Source organism: Puma concolor, chromosome C2 (genome assembly GCF_028749965.1).
Source record: "Puma concolor isolate L17-30 chromosome C2, mPumCon1.1.hap2, whole genome shotgun sequence".
NCBI lineage: Eukaryota > Metazoa > Chordata > Mammalia > Carnivora > Felidae > Puma > Puma concolor.
Genome location: NC_141675.1, coordinates 5714622 through 5741009, shown reverse-complemented (window position 1 = coordinate 5741009; position 26388 = coordinate 5714622). Strand labels below are relative to the sequence as shown.

General features: G+C 49.7%; 1 protein-coding gene across 2 annotated transcripts in view; it reads right to left on the bottom strand.

Annotated features, from left to right (window-relative positions):
* The window catches only part of ITGA9 (integrin subunit alpha 9), a 344865-nt gene that overhangs the window by 157341 nt on the left and 161136 nt on the right, over positions 1–26388 (bottom strand). For both annotated transcript variants that reach the window (XM_086720437.1, XM_086720438.1), the window contains exon 16: positions 12767–12916. In XM_086720437.1, the coding sequence (XP_086576563.1) occupies positions 12767–12916 (150 nt within the window). The remainder of the gene's footprint in view (positions 1–12766; positions 12917–26388) is intronic.

The window sequence follows — 26388 nt, the reverse complement described above, 5'->3', positions numbered from 1 at the left end:
GAATCTCAGATTCAACTCTGGACCTGGATTTGTCTCTCTGGGCAAACGACCATTTTGTTTCCTGAGGAACTGAAAAGCATGTCCTGGGACAGAACAGGGGCAGACTGAAGCCTCAGAATGCCAACTGGCAACACTGGAGTTTCCAGAAGCAAGTAAAAACTACTTCTCCTTTACTAAGTACAAAGCGTACAGGTTCCCTGTGAAGCCAATGGGCCAAACTCCCAATTTCCCTCTCAGGAACGACCCCAGCGCCAACCAGGGCCTCCGAAGAAATTCCTCTGCCCACTTTTCCCCCCATCTCCCTAGTCTTCCGGGCAAACACAAGCTTGGCTGTTCAAATCGGACAAATCCCCCGCCGGCTTGGATGCCTCCCGCCTCCCTCTAGCCTCCACCTACTGGTTGGCAAAGCTGGGTCAATGTCTCTACCTGGAAGAACCTTTCTGGAAAATACAATCAGATCTGAGGAGCCATCGTCTCTCATTTCTCTCGGGTTAAAGGAGGCAAATCCTTTCTCTCAGGAGAAAGCTGTTTCCTGCCTCAGATTTTGGTGACTTGTAGACTAGACATCCAGTGGCCTCTTCAGCCCCAAGGACTAGATTTCCTTGTTGGCTCCTTCCTCACCCTGGTCTCTCGGGAGAACAGTTTTCTTTTTCAAACCCTTTATCCAGCTTCTCCCCAAATCCTTACTCTGCTTCGTTTCGAACAGGGTTGGCAGACTTTTTCTGTAAAGGTCATCTAGTAACTACTTTTGGCCTTGTGAGCCACCTGGTCTCTATTGCACCTCTATTCATAGTGGCATGAAAGCAGCCATATGCAATATGTAAAGAAACAGGCGTGGCCGTGTCTCAATAAAACTTTATTTGTAAAAGCAGGCAGCAGACCAGAGTTGGCCTGCAGGCTATAGTTCGTGGCCTCCTATTCTAGAATATTTATTTGGCTATTGGTTTCCTCATTCCCTTCGGGCCAGAAAAAAAAAAAAATACAATGAACCCAGCTGAAGTTACATTTCTCTCTGACCCAGAGTACAGAGGCTGGAGCTGGGAGTGCTTTCTTCCCAATGCCGTGGCCACCGAGGCCAAGGCAGCCCTGGATGTGTGACTCGGGGCTGGCAGCTCAATGGCTGTCCTGGCCAAGGCCAACTTCAGACAGGACATTGGTCTAGATGCTCCAGCCTTGGGGTGCCCATTTCTCCTGTTCAAATCTGCACTGGAAAAAAAATCTCCCCTTCTGATGTAATAGGAAGTAGGATTCTTCGCCTGTTCCAGCTGTCGTGTTCACAGGAGAGTCAATTTCCTGGACTTGGGTGATATTTGCTTTAAGATATATAAATACAATCATTGACACAGATACATACTGTTTACAGGGTTGCTGTGGCAACCACATCCATGCTGAGAGAAAATTGGGACAACTGGACTGGGTGGGAATACATGCTTGTGAAATCCCACCCCAAGGGGACCAAACAAGAAGACTATTTTTAAGCTAATGTGAGCGAGGCATTTCCTGATGGGCAACGTGGCTTTGCAAAGGGTCTCTGCCTGGATGATAGGAGGAACATTTCGGAACTTCTCTTCCTCCCACAGTTTTACAGAAGCTCCCGGAGGCCCTGGCCACATGTAAATCATGTCTGCAACCCGCGGCACCTGGTACCGTGTTAAAAAACTGTTTGTGTAAATGCCATGACGGGGAGTGCAAAAGGTTTCTCTTCCCGATTCCGTTTCAGCGGGCTCTTTTTCCAGAATCCAGCACTGTCTTTAATGTGACACACTGTAAGGGCTCTGGGTAGTCCCAGAGATTTCTCTGTTCAGCCCTGTGCCCGGATGAAGAAGGGAGATGTCTCACTGCCTGGTATTTACAATCAGGTCATACAGACAGAGTGGCTTTCTAAAAGATAGCACGTCCAAAGGACCAAGTGAACGACAAAGACGTCATAAAATTAAAGTGGAGGAACTCCTTCTAGCTCAGGGTCTGTACAGACTGTCCTTTTAGATTTTAAAATCGCGGGACGGCAAATACTCTACTGGTTTTCCTCGAAACACAGACACAGAGCGAGTTCTGCTTTATGGAAAACCTGGAGGTGGCTGAGTTCTGTCTGAGGGCATCCTTTGGTTTGCTCCATGGCCCTGCACCTCGCAGAACAGTCCCCTCTGCCTCAAGACAGCCTTTCCGCGATCCAGGTCAACCCCTGTGAACAACGGAGTGGAGAGCTGAGCTGGCCCACCTGGGACTGCAACTGGGATCTGGACTCACCTGGATTCCAGGACTGCGTGGGGCTGGGTGGCCTTTTACAGGCCACATTTCACATCCCCTTACAACCTCCGACTTTTTTTTTTTTTTAACATGAGTCACTAAAGGCTGTCCTTGACCAAATTCAGGTTTGTTTTTTTTTTTTTTAATTTTTATTTATTTCCGGGGGGGAGGGGGGGCAGAGAACAAGGGGACAGAGGATCCAAACAGGCTCTGAGTTGACAGCAGCAAGCCTGACTCGGGGCTCGAACTCATGAACCGTGAGAGTACGACTCAAGTCGAAATCAAGAGTTGGACGCTCAACCGACTCAGCCACCCAGGCGCCCCAACCTCTGACTTTTAGTATCAGCCATAAACTTGCTTCTAGGGACCTTCTGCCTCCCAGGACCAGAAATGCTCTCACCCTTGATGTTTACCCAGGAATCTTTTGTGTTCTAGGCTTCACTTATTATTTTTTAAAACGGTTCCTACTAATCAGTCACCAGAGGCAGAAAACAGAGCCGGCAATAAAGGTGCTCGTGCCGTCAGAGCAAAGGAAGGCTATGCTAGCTGTTATTTCTCAAAGCTGCAGAGCCAGACGCAGGCAGGCAGCTAGGGGTGTGAAAGATACCCTCAAACTAGACAGGCTGCTAGTAAGACCGATCCCCACGCGCTCACGAGAGCCTCACCTCGGTGGGGCCCCAGGTGGAGCTCTGAGCAAATGCCTGGCCTCTGACTTCCTCAAACACCGTAGGAGAGAACAAGGGAGGGGTGGACGTTTCCTCCTCTGCCAGAGACCGTCCACTGGACACGTGCCCTCGTTCGTTTATATACACTCCGCAGGCTTGCGGGCGAGGCTTTCCGTTAGGCAGAATGGGAGAAAGAAAACCCGACAGGCCTGAAGATTTGGGGGAAAAAAAAGCACTGTTTTCCCCTACAAAGAGTTTGGGAGGGTCAGGAGACGCTCCTTCATTGAGTTGCAAAGAGGAAGTGCCAAGGAAGAAATTTTGCAGATGGAACAGGTCACTCCTGGGGACAATCCAGCCTTTGAGAGACGGGAGTCCCCTCTCCTCTGCTTTCGGGGTTGACCCTGGAGGAGAAGCCGGAGACACAGGGAGGTAGCCAGGCTTCCGCGGTCAGTGGGGGCTGAACTACCTGTCTGCCTCACACACACTTGAAGTAGATGGCTTTCACACGTGTTTCACTAGGGTGCCCTTTCTGAGAAGACTGCCCAGAAGCTGTGCCAAGCGGCTGATGCTGGCAAAAGTGAGGCTGATCTGGTTGGAAGAGGGATGGGGTGGAAACTTCTTCCTTTAACCGCCCCCCCCTTCTCCTCCTCCGCTGGGCCAAACTGCTCCCCTGAATCCAGGTGCCTAATCTGCCCCCCGAGATTGGATGGTCCCTGACACCTGTCTGGCTCCGATGTCTGCGGTGACATGCCGTCTCTCTTCCACCCTCCGAACCACCCAGCTTTCCACCGTTCTGCAGAGACTTCACACATGATAACGGAAACAAACCTCAGAGCTGGCATTTCGACGCGGCTGGGCGCCTCACCTGGGAAAGTATTACCTCACGTCCAGGCTGAACAAACAGTGAGTTCTCACAGGCATGGGCTCTGTTTCCACACACACAGGCGCTGAGGGGTCTAGGGTGAGGGGTGGGGGGACAGATGGTGACGATTTCCAGTACAATGGAGGCCCAAAGTCTACGGCTTCAGCAGAATTAAAAATTAACGTGGGGGTAAAACAGCTCACTTTTCACTTGAAAGGTGACAAAGTGAGTATTCTCAACGTAGGCGATGCCTCTTCTTTTACTGGGTGTATTTCCTCCATCTTGTTTCTTGGGAAGGACATCCACACGTGCACGAACGTACTATGGTTGTTAGGTGAATCTCCCTAAAGCACACGCCATGTTCTCCTGCCTGACCGGAATCCCCAGAGAGATCAGAAAGCATGTTTTCCAAAGTGACACAGCTTTGCTGCATGTGTCAGTGAAGAAACTCTGATAGGAGGTCCAACCTCCGCGGGATGACCCGGCCTTGTGTTCTTTCAGAGGCTGTCCACCGAGATACGTTTGCTGAGCGCCCACTGATCCAGGCCCTGTGCTAGGCACTAGGGATCAGCAGACGATGAGGTAAAATAGACCCCTGCCCTCTTGAGCCTCCACTCAAGTGAGGGAGACAGAAAAGCAATTAGACAAAGTAGTAATAAATTGGGACAGGTTTCATAGAGGAATCAAATAGTTAAGTCAGGGCATACAGGTAGTTGGAGAACGGTTCTCTGAGGAGGTGACAGGTAAACGGAGACCTGAAGAGTGAAGAACGGGCTGTGAGAAAGACATAGTAAGAGCTTTCTAGAAGTGGTATCAGCATGTGCAAAGGGCCTGAAGCAGCAAAGGGGTTGGAGAGTTTGGGGGTGGTTGGCGTGTGATGTGGAACTAGCATTGGATGATACTGGAGAGGCCAGGGCCCCACTGTGCAGGGTCTGTGGACCTTAATATGAGTCTGGATGACCTTCTTCTTCTTCTTTTTAATGTTCATTTATTTTTGAGAAAGAGAGAGAACGAGAACAAGCGTAAGTGGGGGAGGGGCAGAGAGAGAAGGAGACGCAGAGTCCGACGCGGGCTCCAGGCTCCGAGCTGTCCGCACAGAGCCCGACGCGGGGCTTGACCTCACGGACTGCGAGATCATGACCTGGGCTGAAGTTGGGTGCTTAACTGACCGAGCCACCCAGGTGCCCCTGAGTCTTCTAAGGGCAGAGGAGAGTTGGAGGGCAGGGAGCGGTAGGCCCTATGCAGAGAATGACCTGGTCCAGGTGAGAAATGGTGGTGGCCTGGACTCGATTAGTGGCAGCAGACATGGAGGACAGAAGCTTGTGCTGGGAGAGCCAGCTTTCAGGTTCCGGCTGGATAGGTCATCCCCACACCATCCCCTCTAAGGCAAGGGCATCTCTGGGCCTGACAGCCAAGGACCAGTCATGAAGACCACAAGAGGTCCACGTGAAGAACCAGCCAGAGCCCTTAGACGGTGCCACTGCGTCTCACCCAGGGAAACTACTCCCGGACTAGCTGTGACTGGACATAGCCCAAGCAGAGAGGAAGGGAAGGGGAGGGGAGGGGAGGGGAGGGGAGGGGAGGGGAGGGGAGGGGAGGGAGCAGAGTCTGATAATGCCTTACCATTTCAATGCTTCTCGCCTGTGATTGCACAGAACCCCACAGGGAGGCAGAGCAGATGACACCCCAAGTGACAGGTGCTAACCAGGGCTCTCAGGAGGTAAGTGACTTGCCCTGGGAGAATACTCTGCTTGGGCCTGGGCCCCTGATCTCACTCCAGAGACTGTGCTCCTCCCTCAGGGAAGCCAGGGGAAGAAAGAAGGCCTGGGGTTCTCTGGGGTGTAGGACACGTTCATTCTCCACCGCTGCAGATATGAATTAGCATAAATTTGGCAACTTAAAACAAGACAGACTTCGTATCTCACAGCTCTGTAGGGCTTGGCTGGTTTCTCCACTGTGGGTTTCACGAGGCCAAAATCCAGGTGTCGCCTGGCTGGGCCCTTATCTGGAGGTTCTGGGGGACAAGCTGCTTCCGGGCTTCCTCGGGTCGTTGGCAGAATTCAGTTCCCTGGGGCCGTAAGACTGAGGTCCTGCTTTCCTTGCTGACCCTAACCGGGGGCCTCTCGTGGCCCCTGCAGGTTCCCCACATTCCTTTTCAAACCGCCCCTCCATCTTCAAAACCAACCATGGCCTGTCACGTCCTTCTCATGCTTCACATCTGACTCCTTCTCTTCCATCTCCCTGACCTCCTTCCTCTGCCTCCAGCTGGAGAAAGATGGGGCCCAGCTGGATAACCCAGGAGCGCCCACAACCTTAATTACACCTGCAAAGTCCCCTCTGCCGTGTAGTTTATCGTAGTCACAGGTTCCAGGAATAAGGGTGTAGACATCTCTGGGGCCATTCTGTCTACACAGTCGGCAACCTGGAAGTCCAGCCGCAGCCAGGTCTTTGGGGGCCTCCTGAGGAAGCCTGAGTGCCATCATAGTTTTTAAAGCTTTACTCTGTGCACAGGGTTTGAAGACAGGGTCTCTGTCATAGCCACTGGTATAGCCACCTGAAGGGGAAAGATAAGGTCCCCTCAGCTGATAACTCCAGGGCCAGCCTTGCTTCTTTCCCAGCACACAGGCCAACTAGGGCCTTGCAGGATCCTTTCATTTAGTGCCATACTGTTTCAGCAGATGAGACCAACTGGGAGCCATTAGTGAGAAAACTCTCTGGGTCTATCACACCGAACTTCTGACAACCCACCTGCAAAGCCTTCCTGGGGCTACTGTGAGAGCTCCCAGGTGCTCCCCCGAACCCAGGCCAACCAGTCTCCCTGAGGCACGTCTCTGATCTCCCTGCACTCAGAAAGATGTAATGGTCTCCTGTCCCCTGCAGAATCAAGTCCAGCTCCATGGCCAGTGAACAAGCAGCCCCCGTCTTCACAGCTCGTCCTCCGTCCCTGACACTAGACGTTCAACCATGTGGAAGACCGTCAGCATCCATCAGTCCCTCCTTCTCGGTTAGTCTGTCAAACCCCTCCAGCCCTGAGTGTCCAAATCCTACTTCTTCCTTAAGGCTCCAGCCAATTCTCCTTTTCCCCATAGAACATGGTCTCCTCAGCTGGAAATAGTCTCTGGAATGAAACACTCACGCACACTCATCTGAATCTCATTGTCTGCTCTGTACAAGTTATTCCTGTCCTGTAAGTCCACTGAAGGTAGCAATGTCTTATCTTTTTTTAAGTTTTGTTTTATTTATTTTGAGAGAGTCAGAGGGGGGTGGGGGGGAGGGAGAGAGAGAGAGAGAGAGAAAGAGAGAGGGAGAGAGATGAGTGGGGGAGGGACAGAGAAAGAGAATTCCAAGCAGGCTTCATGCTGTCAGTGCAGAGCCCGATGCGGGGCTCGATCCCATGAACATGAGATCATGACCTGAGCCAAAATCCAGTTAGATGCTTAACTAACTGAGCCACCCAGGCACCCCAGCAATCTTCTATCTTTTTATCACGAAATAGACATTCAAATGACTGAATTGCTCTTGGATTTATAGTCCTTTTAAATACGCTTCTGGTTAAGGGATAAAACAAGTTGTTTTTTTAAATTTTGTTTTAAATGTTTATTTATTTTTGAGAGAGAGAGAGAGACAGAGCATGAGCGAGGGAAGGGCAGAGAGAGAGGGAGACACAGAATGGGAAGCAGGCTCCAGGCCCCGAGCTGTCAGCACAGAGCCCGACGCGGGGCTCGAACTCACAGACCGTAAGATTGTGACCTGAGCCGAAGTTGGATGCTCAACCGACTGAGCCACCCAGGTGCCCCAAGTTGTGTTTTGATATTCTTGTTGCTTGCTTTTGTATTGAGTATCCCCTGACGAGAAGTAGGTCTCTGCTTTCCTTAAATGTTTAAGGAAAGTATTCTCAACAGGCTGAATGTCCTACCGAGGCCTGCAGAGGTCCCAGAATCCCAGTCAGTTCTCGGCACTGGCGGCAACTTCACTCGTCACCCCACAGCCTAGCCCATATCCCACAGCCCAGACTCTCCCAACACTGTTCTTCACTCAGCAGAGGGGAGGCTCTGTCCCACTCACTGCAAAACACCGCAGATCCATCAGAAAGCCTGAACTGCACATGCTTCGTCACTGTCTCCAGGTTCTACACGTCTGTGCAGTTACCACCTCAACGAGACCGTCTGTGAGGGCAGGCCCTGACTCCAAAGAATCACTAGGGTTCAGTTCACGCCGCTGCACAATCCTGTGTACCTACATGGGCTCGGTGCCTTTTAGTTAAAGAGACTGCAGTATTTAAGCCCTAATGTTCTCTGGCAACATGACTTAAAGAGCTCCCATGAGATTATTCCTCCCTATGGAGAGGCCAGATTCTCTTTGTGGAACTGTCATATATGCATACGCGGGCTGAAACACAGCTCTGTCCGCTGGAGCGGGCCTAGCTCTCAGAATCTTTCTCCCCCTCGCAAATCGAGCCAACATCTGGAAGACACATGGAGGATGATCATTCAATTAGTCCCCCTCCCACCTAATCAGGGAAAGGAGAAAAAGCAAGGATCACTCTCCCAGAATATTTCTCAGACTCCTGCACAATCTCCCCAAGCTAAGAACAATATTTTTCTTTCATTTTCATTTCAATCAAAGAATCACATGGTTCAGAAAAAATAATGATCCCCCCTGCCACACACCTCCCTGGACCAAGTCCTGCTGTCCAGGGGCAACCACATGTTGCCACACGACCACGTGTTTCTTTTGACGATTAGATTTAGACATTTTCTTACTGAATTCTCGCCACGATGGACAGGAACTTATCTCACACAATTGCCCCCTCTCCTCTGCCTTCCTAATTTTCACAGGCGGACAGGCAAATCATTACTCTTAGCTCCTCTGTTGCATGGCTTCTCAGACCCCAGCTGCCTTAGAACCACCTGGTCAGCTTGTCAAAGCACGGATTGTTGGGGCCTCCCCCATGAGTTTCTGATTCAGTGGGTCTGGGGTGGGGCCCAAGAATTTTCGTTTCTCACGAGATCCCCAAAGAGGCTGACATGGCTGGTTCAGCAACCACAATTTAAGAGGTAGTACTCCGCTGATGACCTCTGTAATTTTAAGTCGTAAATAGCTAGCTCTCACTTCATCAAGTTTTGCACCACCTCTCGACTCTCCGATTTAAAAGATTAAGATGTTAAGAGAACTTCGATCATCATTCTGTTTTGACCTCTGGGCAGTCAAATTTAATGACATTTACATTTTCTACTGTAACCAAAAATCAATAAATAATGCTAATTTTATGGCTACGTGATTGTTCACATTAGAATCGAGACAAGTGTCATGATTACATACCCTTTTCTATGGGTGCAAAGCTCAACTCTGCAACAGGCTCAACAGGTGCAAATGCTTAACTTCCACTTCGGGGAGAATATTTCTAGTATCAAAGTCCTTCTCTTCCTTATACTCTTCTACTTGCTCAAAGTCCCATGACATTTTATGTTTCAACCATGACACATAGACCAAATTTCTGTTTTTCTGAGAGTTTTCTATTGCCTTTATTTTTCTTATTTGAGAAGCAAGTTATTTCATCTATACTGTATCTTAAGTTTCGTTACTTTCTGTTATTCTGTCTATTGCTGGCTTCATTCTCCCTGAAGTTCACTGATCCCCTGTTCTAATTTGGTCAATTAGTTTTTAAATTTGCTGTTACCCTTTTGTTTCGTTGGAGTGCATCTAGACTTATTTCCTTGGAAGGGTTCCTAGGGAGATAAACTATCTGGTTCTTGCTTATCTGAAAAATTACTGTATTCCAACCTCATACTTTACTGTTAGGCTAAGTATAAAATTCCAGTTTCAAATCACTTTCTCTCAGCACTCTGAAGACTTATTTCACCATATTCTGGCTTCTAATCTTGCCAATCAGGAGTCTGATGGTCTGTTTAGTATGTATGATTCCAATAATGTTGTAAGTGGACATATATCCACCGCCCCCCCCCCCCCCCCCCCACCAATCCTGAACTCTCTAGCCTGGAAGCATTTAGAAGTTTCCTTAAATCTTAGTAGCAGTGACATTACAAATATCTTAGAAATTATATCTAGGATATTTTTGGTTTATCCTGCTTGTAAGTTGGGGAGACCTTTAAATTTAAAAAAAATGTTTCCCTTTAACTCTGGGAAATTTTATTCTTTTGTCTCTCTTATAACTTTTAAAATTTTCTCTGTTTACCTTTTCTGGTATTCCTATTACTTGAATCTAGGACCTTTTAAATTGATAATTTAGCTCTCTCTTCTATTTGTCTTTTAGCTCTGCTTACTGGGGGATTTCTTTCCATTATCTTCTAATCCTACAAAATTTTTGCCTCTGCAACCATATAGCTAATTTTTAGGAAACTTTTCTTTTTTCTGTTTCTTCCCTTTAAAGAAAAAATTCCAACCATTTCCTAACGGACAGAATATATTCTGAAATCTCCTTGTGTTAATTACATCTATTTTAAGGTGGTTTTTAAGGTTATATAATCTCTTCTATTCCCCGAACAACCTGTTTCCTTCTAAGTCAGCTATTCTGTTGTTCATTTTGGTCTTTTTCTTCTTCTCAATGTGCCACATCGCCCCCTCCAATCTCAGGTTTCATTGGTTGTCCATTTGTATTTAGGAATAAGGCCAAAGGGCTGATTAGACAATCTGGGGACGAATGGTAGGAGGCTTACATCGGAGCCTCTAAATGCAGAAGAAGCAAGGCTTTCCTGTGGGGAGCTAGCCACACTATCTCAAGCAATTTGTTAAATTCTTTAGAGAAGAAAATGCCTGGTTGCATGCTACTCTGAATGTCTCAAGTACATGGGGACAAGGACAGGGGTGAAGAGTCAACTCTTCCACTTACTAAACTTCACTTAATACCTCCCTTCCCTGTTCAGTCCCACCTGTCACTCTGGCACCCTTCTGTAAACCACTGCCCTGGCCATGGCTGCAGCGTTCTGGATCCCTGGGTAGACGGGCACCCAGCCTCTCTATGTATGGTTCAAGGTTCACCCACCAACACTCTTCCATCTTCTTCCCTCACTGCAGAAAATTAACAGACTCTCTCATTGGCTGCTGCCCCTTCCCCCACAGTGTTTTCCTCCCCGTCCCTATTTACTCGTATTTAATCATTGTAATGGGGTCTCAGGAAGCGTGAACATACGTACTTGGTCGGCCATCTTGAACCAGAAGTGACCAAGAACAGCACTTTAATACTGAGCTGTCCCTGCATCATTGGCTTTGATCGGGCCGATTTACCGAGTCCCCAGCCTGCTCCAAGTGTTAATAACCAGCCACCTTCCAGGGTCCTTGTGTTTTGAAAGAAGTTCGTGTTTGAAATCAAAAGGAGAACCTGAAAAGTCAGAGTTGCCAGTAGGTTGTATGCGTATGTGTTGCGGGCGCTGGGCGCCCTGCTCACATCCCTGTACAACTGCTACCCGTCCCCCTGCTGACGGCAGCGTAGGCAGCTAACGGCTCACCCCCCCATTCTTCCACAGAGAACTGTCCAAAGCTGAAGAGAATCTCCTTCAAGAAGACCTACGCTCCGCTTCTACACCAGCCAGCCAGCCGATGGTTGACTAACAAGGGGTACAAAAGGCCAGCCCCTCCTGTCCTGAGAAGACAACCTGTTGGTGTAATTTGTGCTCCCGAGTTCCCCAGCTGAGGCTAGACTAGCTGAGGCCAGATCCTTGCTCCGTCCCTTCCACTTCCATCCCTTCCTTCAGCTTCTCCTAAGAACACAGCCTCATCAGACCATGTGCCCCCAAATGCCTGCCTCAGGCTCTGCTTCTAGGGAACCTGACCCAAGATCACGTGGGAGGTACTTTGGTAGAGAATTGGGATGCCTTGCTAAAAACCTCACCACTGAACTGAACATCTGGATGGACATCTCAAAGCTGACACTTCTCTGTGGCTCTGTTCACAGCTCTAATCTGCAAGGCATGGCTCACTGACATGCTAGTTTTCCCCTAAGCTCAGAGCGGTTGGCGGGGGAGGGGGCAGCGTGTGGTTCCACAGCTTTGCTCCCACCTGCACAGGAGTCTGGTTTCGCCAAGAAGCAGTTTTGCCTGACCTTCTCCCCACCAACGTCCTGGATCTGTGGTGATCTTGGATGTTGAGGGAAGATTTAAAACAGATTTGGGACCAGATTCCTTGCATATTTCCTGTGTAGTAGACAGCGATGCTCATCTCACGGATGGCTCAGGGCAGACGGGCCGGGCTGCAGTACAGAATCAGTTCACAGGCTCGCTCCTGCTTGCAGGGTCTGCACCCGACGTTGCTCTGAACCTCTGTTCCACACAGCAGAATCTGATGAGTACCCGACGGGATGGGCGGCCCACCCACACTTGCAGTGCTTGGGCTATCCAGCGATGCTTGGGTTGAAGATTTCTAACTCAACCGCCGGTTCTACAAGATGATGTTCTTTTCTTGTTGTTGTTTTTTAATTCTTTAAAATTATTTTTGAGAGAGAGAGCATGCACATGCGAGCAGGGGTGGGGGCAGAGAGAGAGAGAGAGCGACATAGAATCTGAAGCAGGCTCCAGGCTCTGAGCTGTCAGCACAGAGCCCGACGCGGCGCTCGAACTCATGAACCGCGAGATCGTGACCCGAGCCGAAGTCGGACGCTCAACCCACTGAGCCTCCGGCACCCCGACAAGATGATGCTCTTGCTTCTTCACGTCACTCATGCCCTCACCAACAAAACATTTAGCGAGCACCTACTGTGTGATCTGGGCTCTGGAAACAGTCTAGGAACAAGTGTCAGGTTCAGGGGCCAAGGAACCAGTTCATGGCCTCGAAGGGATTATGAGGAATACTCCCTCATTGCGTTTAAATCATGTGGCTGTTAGAAGGACCCCCACGAAACATGTGTTCTATCATTCTGCAGGTCAGGAAAGAGAGGCGCAGAGAGGGGGTGTGCCCTTGCCACAGTCCGCCAGGGCCACAACTTCCGCCACAGGCACCTGCCACCCCAGGCCCCGGTCCAGAGCTTCAAGGTTCTGACCTGATTCTTCTGGGCAATCTTCTGTCCCTTTTTCCAGCGGAGCACTGGTGTCAGAGGCGGCAGCTCCCTCTCCTCGTCTCCGGTCACATGCTCACCCAGGCTGTAGGCAGCTTCAAACACGATGGGACTGATGACGTCCTGAACTCTCCGCTGAAACAATAAACAAGCACACGCGTTAACCGCTAATACTGGCCGACACGTGCGGAGCATTTCACAGTTTACGGAGGCCTTCCACATGGATGGCCTCACATGGTCCTCACAGCCACCCTTGTGAGGGAAGATTTTACTGCTCGCACCTTTTAGATGAGGTAACTGGGACCAAAAGCAGGGAATGTCTCATCCAAGGTCACCTTGTGACCCAGTGGGGCCGTCCCCACTCTACCGTGCACAGTGCTAAATCGTCTTTCTCTTTAGCATATGGAATGCATTACCTCACTCGTCTTCCAAATATTCTTAGAAGCCAGCTGATGGGCGGGAGAGCGTCTGTGCGCCACTGCAGGCTAACCCTTTGCATCCGTGGCGTTTTGGTGACCAAAGGCCTTTTGTATTGACATAAATATGGCTCTTGTGCCGGGGCAGGAAATCCAATGATACTGGGGGGCCTAGGGTCTTCCCAGGGTTGGTGGTCAGTGGAGTCAGGATTGAAAGTCTTAACTTCTGGCCTTTGAAATCAAAGGGCTTGAAGACCCAAAGGAAGGACAGGTTGGTGGTCACAACAGGGAAGGGGAGGGGAGGGGAGGGGAGGGGAGGGGAGGGGAGGGGAGGGGAGGGGAGGGGAGGGGAGGGGAGGGAAGGGAAGGGAAGGGAAGGGAAGGGAAGGGAAGGGAAGGGAAGGGAAGGGAAGGGAAGGCACTGTGGCAGGTGTTCTAGACAGATGAGCAACGGGCCCAAGCCCTGTGAACTAGGCCCTCTCATCCTCCATCATACGGAAAAAAAGGAAAAGGAAGATAGAAGGATAAGTCCCCCAGACCACAAGGCTGACAAGGATTTTTGAGTCCCATCTGTTCAAGCCTGCAGTTCTTGGCCTTTTGGCACAAGGCGTCACCATCTCCGGGGGTCTCTGGGTTCCCGGAGAGGTAGGTAGTCCCCCATGAGGGCCAGCATGCGGGGAGCCAGCAGAGGAGAAGAGTGGCCCTGCCAGGGACTGAGAGAAGCTGGGCAGGTGGGCAGAAGCCAACCACGGGGCCGTCAGCAGAGCCAAGGATTCCCGCACACCACTGTCTGTGCGAAGTTTGGTGGAATCTCAAACAGATTGGAGCTGTGTTCGAAACAGCAGAAAGTTCTAAAGCTCCCAAGAAGTGCACAGCGAGGAGCCTGCTCCCACCCCTCCCTGATACCCAGAAGCCCTCTCCAGAGGCAGATACGCCAGCCAGTTTTTGCATATTCGTCCAGTCTAGGCGTATGCAGGCAAATCGGACCCTGTGGCATCCTGCGGTTCGTTTTCTGTGCTTCGCATGGGTCCTGGAGACGGTCCAGTCAGGATGGAGGGCCGTGGTGCCTCTTTTCTCATAGCACAGGGCGTGTTCTATGGATGCCCTTACTGACCAACGTGTGTCCTCAAATCTGCTTTAACAAGCGAATGGGCAACGGCCCATCCTTCTCCAAGATGGGGTCTACTAACCTCAGTCCCCTAGGAGGGGAATAGATAAAAGGGTCTGTGAGCAAACAAGTTGGAACAGGGGAGGGGGAGATACCGGGTTAAGGAAAGTCAAAGAGGGTTTTAATTCTGCTTTGTTTCCTCCTGTCTTTGTTGTGACTGCCTCTGAATAAGGGTAAGGTCGCCTGTGGAGCGGACACTCAAGGACACTGGAGGGCAGAGGAGAAACCTTACGCACACCCAGGAAAGGGGGTGGTACCCGAGCCAGGGCGGTGTGGGGCAGGGAGCCAGATGTGGCCACACCTGTGCCTGCTCACTGTGGAGCATGGGGACAGGACAGAGGGGCACAAATGAATGACTCTGTGGGTGGGGGACCTGCAGACAATTTCTATTTGCGTTCAGAAAACACAGCCGGGAACAGATTCAATTGTTCAGCATACACAAAATATAGGACCTCTCCAGGAGCGTGATGGGGAAGACTTTTGGATAAACTGCTTCCAGCAAGTTCCGTCTGACTTCAGATTTTACGAACAGATCTTTAATACATGTCCCTTCCGGGAGCAAAACACACACCTGGGAACCAGATCTCTTCTGCCTTTGCTGACTCTGCTAAGCAGAATTTAAGGACTGTTGGAGGTGGGAGAATAACAGACGAGTGCCATCTGAATGGTTTTACAAATAAATGCTTTAGTGGTGTTTTTAAAGGTTGACGATCTTCAGGGTTTGGAGTTAAATTCTTCATGTTGAAATAAGTTGGTTCCTATGCTTTTATTCTTGGGGGAAAGGTTGAATCCGGGGGTGGGGGAGACAGACATCACTCATCATTTCCTGGCTACCAAATGCATGTATTCCAGAGACCGGCCAAGATGTTATTTTACTTAACCTGCGTAACACCTGAGCTCGGTAGATGATTGCTCCCATTTTATAGATGAGGCAACAGAGGCTCAGGAGCTCAAATAAACTGCGCGCCACCCCAAAGCTAGCAATTAGTGCTAGAGCCAGACTCCTTCTTAGAACCAGAAGCAAAACTGCTTTTCCTGAAGTTTCTAAAATACTATTTAAAAGTTATCCCGGGGCGCCTGGGTGGCTCAGTCGGTTAAGCAGCCAACTTCGGCTCAGGTCGTGATCTCACGGTCCGAGGGCTCGAGCCCCACGTCGGGCTCTGTGCTGACAGCTCGGAGCCTGGAGACTGCTTCCGATTCTGTATCTCCCCCACTCTCTGCCCCTCCCCCACTGGCTCTCTCTCTCTCTCTCTCTCTCTCTCTCAAATAAATAAAGATTAAAAAAAAAAAAGTTATCCCAACTGCTTTAGGTTCGGACATCACCCTAAGAAGTCATCCGTTAAGAGCACACAGGGCAGGGGTGGGGGATGTTTCTCACACCAGGATGAGTGTGAACAAGCGGCAAGTAGGAAACGGGGGGCGGGGGGGGGTCTGCAAGCGAGTGCCGCTCCTCGCCGCGTGGCCCTTGAGCCTGGCTCACCGCGGGGGGAAACCGTACTCATGGTGTGGCTTATTCGGGGTGAGTAACGAAGTCCGACATCCAGATGCTCTGGCACTGATTGCACGAACCTGTTTTAACTAAGACGTTTGGAAAACGGCTCTTTTTACATGTCCCGGTAGCTCTGGGCCGAAGGGAACAAAACCACACCGAGCTGTGGGTGGAGGCAGAGGAGGGTCCCGCATTTTGAATGGAGCCAACCCCCCCCCCCCCCCGGGGGACCCCGGCCCTCCCACGCTGTGTTTGTTTTATCTGAGCTGCAAAGGAAAAGGAGCAGTAACACTTGGTGGTTTCCTTTTCATTTCTGAAAGCTTCCCGCAGATCAGCACTGCAATTAGCGGAAGAATTCCTTAGGATAGAGGAGGCTTAGCCTTCTGGCACGGACTGTAATCGCTGAAATTTTGCTGCTTAAAAAAAAAACCAAACAAAAAACAAAAAAACCACCACTACGAACTGAAGCTTCTCAAGTTGAACTTATCTGACAGGCCAAAAGGCTTAAGAATCTACCTTTTCACGCTAAAATTCTCCAGGGGGTCCCCTGATGCTTGAAAAGCTGAAGGAGCCCACGTGGAGACCACACCCGGGCTGGCGGCAGAAACTGCGGTGGCTTTCGTTTTACAGGGGACTTACCATACGCTCAATTTGAAATTTATTGGGTGCTTACGAGATGCCAGGCAACGTTCTGGGCCCAAGGGAGACAGAGGTAAAAGACCTTTGGGGAAACAGGAAAGCGATGACAAGCTAGTGTAACATGCACAAAACAGAAGAGGCTGTGGGGACACAAATGGGGGACATCTGATTTGGCCAGTGGGTTGGAAGGCTGCCCAGAGGAGATACCCTTGGCTCAGCTCTAAGACAGAACCACATCATCCAGAGAGCAGGCAGGAAGCATGGTGGTCCGGCAGGGTGGAGGGGACATGGGTGTCCAATGGATCGCATCTGATTCCCAAAGGTGGGAAAGTCAGGCTTGTGGGCAGGAGTAGGGAGAGAAGAGGCTGAAGCAGAGACTGGCTCTCAGGGGGCCTCACAGGTTGTGCTGACTTCATCCTGAGAGCTGGGAAGGACTGGGAAGAGGGTAAGATGAGGCTAGAGGCCGTGTTAGAGAAGAACCCCTCTGGTGTCTTGCATTGATAGGTGGGAGGCAGGGAGGCCAGGAAGGAGGCTGGAGGAAGCTGTGTTCTATAAAGATCCCTCCAGCTGTAGCACGGAAGAAGACCGATGGGGGTAGGCCTGGGTGTAAGCAGGATAGGAGGAGAGATCACGAAGGCCTGTGCCAGGACACAGCAGTGGTGACGGAACAAAGGGGAGGGACGGGAAGGTGACTTGGGAAGAAGAGGAGATGGGACTGGGGACTGGCTATGGGGACGACGTCTCTTCCGTCAAGAGTTATGGACGCCCTAGTGTTCAGCTTGCACCAGTGCACAGACACGTACCAGTCAGCATCACGGTACCAGCGGGACAAGGGTGCGTTGAGCTTGGGCGTAGACATACTGGGCTTTGCTACGGCACAGAAATCCCCTTCCTGTCTCCAGACTCGAACTCCACAAGGAATCTCCCCAAATATACTGATTTGGGCCTAAAACATGGTGCCTCCTTTTTCCTCCCCCAAAACTGTCCCCCTGCCCCAGTGTCCAGGGTCAGCCTTCCCTGGACAGACCCACACAGACCCTTTGCCTATAAGATAGCCCACCCACCCATCTTTCCAGGGACGGGTTCTACTCTCCTTTGGACTAGGTCTTCTTCCTTCCTCAGCTCGCCTCACTTGTCAATACATTCTCCTGGGGCCCCTGGAGAGGGACGCGGGGCCTCGCAAGGTCTGCTGACAAGAGGGAGTGAGGGCCTCAGAGCGAGATGCCTTCCTATGGACTCCCGTTCCTTCCTGGAGAGTCCCTCAGGCTTCTCCTTCTAACCCGTAACCTTGCTCTGAAAATGAAATACAAGTAACTCAGGTGGGAAATCCAGCAGGGGAAGCCCATGACGGGCAGGTACCACCCACCCCCGGGGTTTCTACGAGAGAGGCGGTGCCCTGCCCTGTTACCCTGGGGCACAGAGGCAGCTGTCAGAGACCTCAAAGCCTCTGTCTCTTTTATTTGTAGAATCCTAGACTTTTCACGGGTGAGTATAATTAGTATCAAATCACAAGACCCCACCGACCTGCCCAAAAGAGGACATGCACTACTGTCTGGGGGAACCCCCCCTCTCCCCCGCCCAGGGTGATTCGATTCCACACCTCCCTGCTCCAAGACTGAAGTAAGCGGGCCCGGGGCACTGTGTATCCCCGACCTGCCTCGTGAATTAGAACCCTACTTAGCTGCTTTTCCCCAAGAAATGAAGGGTTTTCATCTTTCTTAGCTAACTCACAGCTGCAGGGGTCAGCTAAATGAAAACAGGAAGGGCTGGCCTCACTTTAAATGGGCAAATAACACAGAAGGTCAGCAACTAAGCCACTAGCATTAAGCCAGATAATTGGTTTCGGAAAAACCCTCTAAGTGTTTTTTAAAGAGGCCTTGGTATTTTTTATTTTTCCAAACATGTGATATTTTTTTTTTTTTTTTGGTCCCTTTCCTATATCCTTTCTCCCTATTTCTGCCTATGCTCAGCTCTAACTTCTGCCCATGACAGCCTCACAGGCAGGCCCTGGAATGAGAAAGCCCCAGAAGTGGAATGCTTTTTATGTCCTTGATCATAATGATTAAAATGGCAGTCAAATGTTATAACAGTTTAAAATTCTCTTTAGCTTGAAGATTCTTTCCTATTAATTTAAAAAAAAATTTTTTAGTTTATGTATTTATTTTGAGAGAGAGAGAACACAAGCGGGGAGGGGCAGAGAGAGGGACAGAGAGAATCCCAAGCAGGCTCACCACTCCATCTCACCACCATGAGATCATGATCTGAGCTGAAAACCAAGAGTCAGATGCTTAACCGACTGAGCCACCCGGGTGCCCGCTTGAAGATTCTTTTAAAAGCAAGGGGAGGATTTCACATTTCTCATAATAATAGAGTAACACTGCAGATCTACCCTCAATACAGGTAACAACTAGAAAAGCTGGATGGATCGCACACACACACACACACACACACACACACACACACACACACACACCTGTTTAATGGTACCATGGAACTATGAAGAGAGGCAGGACTTCAGAGTCTAGGGTCCCAACAAGAAGGCAAGGACAGTGAGGGGACCCCTTACGCTGTGTACGGATCTGGAGGCAGCGGGAGATGGGAAGCAAAGAAAGCAAATGTGAAGTGGTGGCCAAGAGGCCGAGTCTCTGAGCTGAGTTGTATGAGTCTGTGAAGATAAAACCTGAAAGCCAAGCACCACTAAGGCCGCCTGGACTTGAGGGCCAAGACCCCAAAGAGAAGGGAAGCACACCAAGGCTGATATTGGACACCATATTTACTCCCAAGGCACTGGCTGAGCCCACAGCTCTATGGGGCTATGAGAAGCGGAATCCAAGCAGAAGACAGTGGGTGAAGGCAAGAGAGGGTATACTCAACTGTGCACTAGACAAAGCGGAAGACCAGGGATCCAGACTATAAGTCAACAGAAAATATCCAAACTGAAGCATGGAGAGGAAAACGGATAGAATATTCAGAAAGGTAAGAGGCCACAATGAAAGGAATAACATTTATAATGATACACGAATTTCCACAATTATATAAAAACCTAACACAATTCCTAGCACACTGTAGTTGAGCAGTAAGTGCTTTTTTATTTTGAGAGAGAGAGAGAGAGAGAACACGAGCAGAGGGGGGCAGAGGGAGAGAGAGAATCTTACGCAAGCTCCATGCTTAGCGTGGAGCCCGACATAGGGCTCAATCCTCCAACCCTGAGATTGTGACCTGAGCTGAAATCAAGAGTCAGATGCTCAACCAACTGAGCCACTTCCTGGGAGGTGGAGCCCCTTTATTTGTGGCTACTATTTTTTTTAATGTTTTATCTATTTTTGAGAGAGAGCTTGCAAGCAGGGGAAGGGCAGAAAGAGAGGGGGGACAGCGGATCAGAAGCAGGCTCCACGCTGACACCGGTGAGCCCCACACGGGGCTCAAACTCATGAACTGGGAGATCATGACCTGAGTCAAAGTTGGATGCTCAACCAACTGAGTCACCCAGGCACGCCTGTGGCTACTATTTTTATCATGATTTTTAAATGGCAACTTCAAAAAAAGAGCTAAAAAAACCCCGCTCTATTACAAAATGAATTCTTATTATGAACTCCACATGTAGTCAGAACCGATTTCCCATTCTATGAGAGAATAAACTGAGGCCAAGTGTTTCACTTAGAGTCCTATAAATTTAAAAACAAACAAACAAAAATTTAAATTAAAGCTGAAGGAAAAAGTTCCAGAAAAAAATTTTAAACAAAACTTTATGAAAAGCACAAGCGACTACAAGAATCTCATGAGACGAGATTCACCCTGGGAAGAGACAAAGCTTTATCTTTGGGCGAGTAGAGTTTATAAACACAGACTAGACGGAGCTCTGAAAAACAGCTGAATTCAACAAACTCCAATAATGCTGTCACAAGAGAAGGAAATAAGTGGTGAGCAAATCAGTATGTCTTATTTCTGAAAGTTTTTCAATGAGATTAGAGATTTTAATTATGACCACGTATTAGTTTATATATAATATCTTACGGAAACAACGTTATTAGTCTGGGATGTAGGATTCTCTGAAGCATCTGTGCTCAGGAAGCCATCAATGACTCTGCAATGGACATATCTGCATACATTATCTATGAAAAGCACATAACCTGCTGATGCTTTTTCCTTGTCAAAGATAAAACAAGGTCTAGCTGGATATCTGGAAATGGTTTGCTCTTGTGTTTGAGAGCTTCTGTATGGGTGTGTGTGTGGGGGGGAGGGTGTTGCTTATCTAGCTGATTTGTATGTTCTGTGATTTTCATTTCTTCTCTGCATCCATTCCAAAATATGCTAGTGGGGGATTAGAACGTTAGACAATTTGGAAATAATCTTTTAAGAGCGTGTCACATCCTTGTGTAACATTCTTTGCAAAGAGACATGTTAATTACATCATAGATAATTACACACATCATTTGGCAGCTAAATGAAAACAGATGGAAATTGGCCCAGCATAGAGATTATCCAGCCTATGTGTCCTCCAGGGGCAACCAAATTTTGGCCTCTAATCTACTGCCCTGCCCTTCCTCTCTTAATTCTCTCTTCCCATCTCCTATCCCCAAGCTCCCATAGTGGCTTGTAAAGGTATTTGTAGGTGACTAAGAAACACAAAAGAAAATGCTAAAAACGTAACCCATGAAAGAAAACGAGCATAGCTGACCCAGGCAGGTTTTTTTTTTCTTGAGGGGGGGTACAAGTGAGCGAGGGGCAGAGAGAGAGAGAGAGAGAGAAAGAGAGAGAAGTGGGATTCACCTGAAGCAGGGCTGCAGCTCACCCAGGGTGGGGCTTGAACTCACAAACCACGAGATCATGACCTGAGCCAAAGTCAGATGCTTAACGACTGAGCCACCCAGGCACCCAAGGTTTTCCTGCTCCACGACCCTTCTCCCACATCATCTCAGCCATCAGTCCTATAGCCACTTGGTGTGTCGGCCTCAGTCATCATATCAGGAGAGACGCTCTGGGGTCACCAGAGTGAAAAGTGGCCTTTGTGCTGCCACTCGGTGGTCTCTTCCTGTTAGGTGAAGGACGTGGGGACGTGGTTCCCACGTCTGCACTGCCCTTTTCCCCACCGAACAGGATTCCATCCTTCGAGGCCCAGCTCAAGGCTGCTCCTTCTGTGAGACTTTCCTTGACAATGTCAGCCCTCTGGCCACGGCCCCCCAGAACCCCAGTGTCCTCATGACCAAATCTGGCACTTGATTATTTTCTGTCTTCTCCTACTGTCTTTCCTTGACTTTAAGGACTCTCCCTCACCTCCAATTTAAAGTTTCTGAAGCTGGGATGCGTCTTAGCATTGAATAACACATTTTATCATGAGAACATTTCCCCTTCTCAATTCCTGCCTGAACAGCTGTCATTACGTTGCTAGCAATGTCGGGAGTGAGGAAATAGGGGTGCTAATAGTTCTGGGGTGAGCTAACTCACGGTTGGTAAGCATGGCTGTGGGAACTAGATGTCAGCTCTGCCTTGAGTTTGCAGTGTCTCTTGGACAGCACCGAGCATGCTCTTGTCTGACAAGGTAGCAGGTGGCAGCCACGGCCAGGACATGGCACTCAGGGATCCTTCAGGGCCAGGGATGACAGGTATGTATGGCAAAGAGGCGGAAGGGTGCGTGGACATTGTGGTTGACCCTCCAGCGGCACTTCAGCCGTTTGCCTTCGGCCAACACTTGGTTGCCGTGGGCCTGTGCCAGGCACCTTTTTAGGCGTAGGGAAGCAGAGAGGAGGCAGGCAGGAGGGTGTGAGCAAGCGGCCATGATGCAGAAGGGAAGGTGCCCGCTCAGGAACTGTGGGAATCTGATGAAAAGGAATTGCTTTGGGCCCAGAGTCGGGCGTGAGTGGGGGTACCAAGAGTTCTTGGAGACGAGGTGACTTTGGAGGAAGAACTAGAAGTTCAGCAGGCTGATGGAGGAATGGGAAAGAGGTCTTTCATGGCAGCTGGGGGAGATGGTTTGGAGGTCTCGTAGACCACCGCATGCCTGGGGAACGGAGGCATCAGACAAGGTGGAGAGCAAGGACACTGACATAAGATGTCCCAGGTCTGAGGGAGTCCCAGCTCCATCTCCTACAGACTGTGCGACATTGGTTACTCCATCTCTCCGAACCTGCTCTTCATGTAATGTAAAATGGGGTGACACAGTCCACCTGGCAGGACTGTTGCGAAGACTGGAGACCATACATGTTGAGCACCATGGAGAGCTCCTGGCACTCAGGAAAAGCCAGTGGCACCTGCATTACCATCGTCACCATCATCTCACTGCTACCACCATGGGCACCACCTGAGAAGGGGCAAGAACACAGGGTGAGGGGCAGGGAGGGGCTGCAGACAGGGAGGGGAAAGCGGGCTAGAACCAGGCGGCAGGACCTGAGAACCAGGTGAAGGCCTTTCATTCAATTCTGTGGGCAATGGGAACTGTCACGAATTTTTTAAGCCAGCCTTAGGATAAGAACTGCGGAGGTGACACAAACGACTGACCGTGGATGGAAAGGGAGGACAGGACCTTTGCGGGGCTGGAGCACCCATCCCCCAGCTGCATAAGCTCGCAGCTACTTCTTACAGAGAAATGTCCTTGGTTGAATGGGAGCCACGTCATAAAATGGGCTTTATGCCCTCCACTCCTCCTCACTGGCAATGAGGGACTGCCACAGGGGTAGAAAAGGAGATGCTCCCTTGATTTAAGGTGAGACAATTCTGTGTGCACCTGATGCCCCAGAGCTCCTCTGCGGGATCAGGCTGAGGCTGGCCTCCAGCTGGGATGCTGGAACCAAGCCTTGCTTAGCTCCCTCCCCTGTCCCCTCCTGCTCTCCTCCTTGTCCTTTCCTGAGAGCCCCTGAATAAATCCTGTGCAAGTGAATTGCTATCTCAAGCTCTGCCTGCTGGGAAGCTGATCTCACATAGCAACCCAGTGTTACAAAAAGTTGAGGCAGTAGACATCTGTATGTACACACACGGTACATAAAATACGGACTTAGACATAGGGAGACAGAGTCCCTGCTTGCCCACCACCCTACCCTCACCCCCTTGGCATACCCAAGGGGAATCCCTATGCCCCATGGGAAACCTTCATGAAAGAGATGAAAAGTCAAGAGGTGAAGAGACTCAGCGAGATCACAGGACCAGCACCCCTCCTTCCTCCGCACCCCTAGATTCTGTGAAGGAGTGAAAGCAGCAGGGTCTGGGGGGGCGGTTTGCTCTGGCCAGGGAAGCCTTTGAACGCGGTGAGGAGGAAAGCCTCCGCAGCTCCATGGATCCTGTGGCTCCCAGCCTCTGACCGGGAGGGAAATGCGGCAGACAAGGCAGCATCCTAAGAGCTGCAAATGGTCTCAAAAGTGACCCAGTCGAGCCCTCCAAGCTCCCAGAAGGTGCTGCTCCACAGGTGGCAAATTCCCCCCCATTCAGAGTCCAGCCCGCCCACCCAGTGCTGCGTGAGCGACACAGTCACTGGCCCTCATGCCCGTCTCGCCTGCCAAACTGGCATATTGAAATAGCACAAGGGGCAGAAATCAGACTCCCAGGGCAGCTCATCCCACATCAGCTTCGACCTCTATTTCAGTGATTATAGTGACTCCAGGCTGCAGCAGGCTCTGGCTCCTAGCAGCTCACATCCACAACCTTCTTCAGAGGATGGCCTCTGGCTGATGGGAGCCATCTCCTCCAGAGATGCCTACCAGGTGACACTCTGTGACAGGCAGAGTTCCAAGGTGACCCCCGATGACTCATGCTCTTGTATAACCCTCCCTCCACCCCTTGAGTCCAGGAAGAACTGTAAATATGACACACGTCACTCCTGTGATACTGTTACATTATATGGCACTGGGCAAAAGGATTTTGCAGATGGAAGTAAGGTCTCAAATCCGTTGAATTTGACTTGATCAAGAGGGACATTATCTGGGTGGGCCTACTCAGGCGAATCCTTTATAGGTGGGCTTAGGCGTTCTCTGAGCTAAGAGACTGGACTCAGGAGACACTCTTCCTGCCAATCTTGAAGAAGCAAGCCACCATGGTTCTAAGCTGCAAAGAAACGACAAAGCCTACCACCGACCACGTGGGCCTGGAAAAAGAGACCAAGCCTCGGACAAGACCTAAGACCCGGCTGACAACCTGGATTACAGCTTTGAGGTCCTGTGGAAGGGGACCCAGGTCGGCCGTGCCCGGGCTCCTGACCCGCGGAAACTATGAGATGGTAAATGTGGGTTGTTTCAAGCTTCTGGATCTGTAAGTTTTTATGTATCATAGAAAACTAAACTGTGCCCCATTCCACCGGCTGGCCTGCTGGTCTCTGCATGGATGAGCTCTGTGCTGTGATTCATTCTCCCGGGCTCCCTCGCAGAACTAGGCTGAGGCTCAACTTCTCCGGAGGCCACATCCTCAACCCAACTTTTCCCTACCCCATTCTGTCTCCCTCACTTCTGAGAGCCCTCCCCGAGTCAATCTGGCAGAAGCCCTCACCCCAGATTCTGCTCCTGGGGAAGCGGATGTGAGATCCCACACAGTGAGTACCACACCGAATTGGTTGGTTGAAACATCCTTAAAGAGAAGACAGGAGCCAGGGAGGGTAACCCAGAGCTCACGGCTGACTAAAACACAAGCAGATCCCGAACAGTGCCATGAGTGGGGGGTTCCACATGGGCTACAGTGTTGACCATTACATGCGCCACAACTTTCACCTCGGAGTTGTACTGTGCCCTTCTTTCATTTATTCTCAAAGACAACAGAACACTCCATGAAGGAGTCTTGGGGTTCAGGGGGTGGGTGAAAGATACAGCCCCAGGCCCCCTCAAGGCAAACCTTTTCTTTCCTTTCTTTCTTAGAGCTGCTCACAAAGCACCTTGGTCTCTAGTGCACATGACACCGAGTTTTACAAAGCGCAGGGTGGCAAGAAAGGGACAAAATTAATAAAAGAACTGGGGCTTGGAGTAGCTATAAAATTAACCCTGAAGAGGTAGGATGCACATCGTGTAACCTGTAGAACCGTTTGCCTTCCTACTTGTGACCAAAATTGCATCTTAACCCAGAGGTTCTCAACCTAGATGAGAATTTAGGGGTCTGTGAACTTGGATGGAAAGGAAAAAATTACATCTTCATTTTTATTAACTTCTCGCTGAAATTTAGCATTTCCTTTCATTGTAAATGTAGGCAGCAAACCACCGAAGTATTAGAAAGACTTATGACTCTGTCATCGATAGAAATCTGAGATATTTTCATGTTAAACTGCAGTTACAGAGTCCTTGAAATATTGTTTATACTCACTAATACTTCAAATAATGTCAGACTGCATTCTTTACTGCATTAAAAAAAAAAGGCAGGTATACGACTATATCATAAATGGGGGTTTCCTTTTTAACACTTTGATAGCTGAATTTCAGTCTAAATCTACAGAGTTTAAAAAGTTCTACATATTTGGGGCACCTAAGTGGCTCAGTTGGTTAGGCATCCAACTCCTGATTTCAGCTCAGGTCATGATCTCATGGTTTGTGAGTTTGAGCCTCGCGTCGGGCTCCGTACTGACAGTGTGGAGTGTGCTTGGGATTCTCCCTCCCTCTATTTCTCTCCCTTCCCTGCTCTCTTCCTCTCTCAAAATAAATAAAATGTAAAAAACTTTTTAAGTTCTACGTATTTGATTATATGCATTTAAAAACATTATTCTTTATAACATCTTCTCCCAGCTGCCAAAGGGGTCCGTGTACAAAAACGGTCAAGAACTTTGATCTTTATGGTAAATGATACAACGAGAGGGACCATCTTGTGGTTTCTGAAATGCTTCCAAATATGCTTCAAAAACGGCAGAAAGAAGCGTGACGTTGTTCCAGTCTTCACAGGTTATATGAACTCCCTGGTTTCAGCAGTTAAAAAATATACTGTCCATTACATTTTA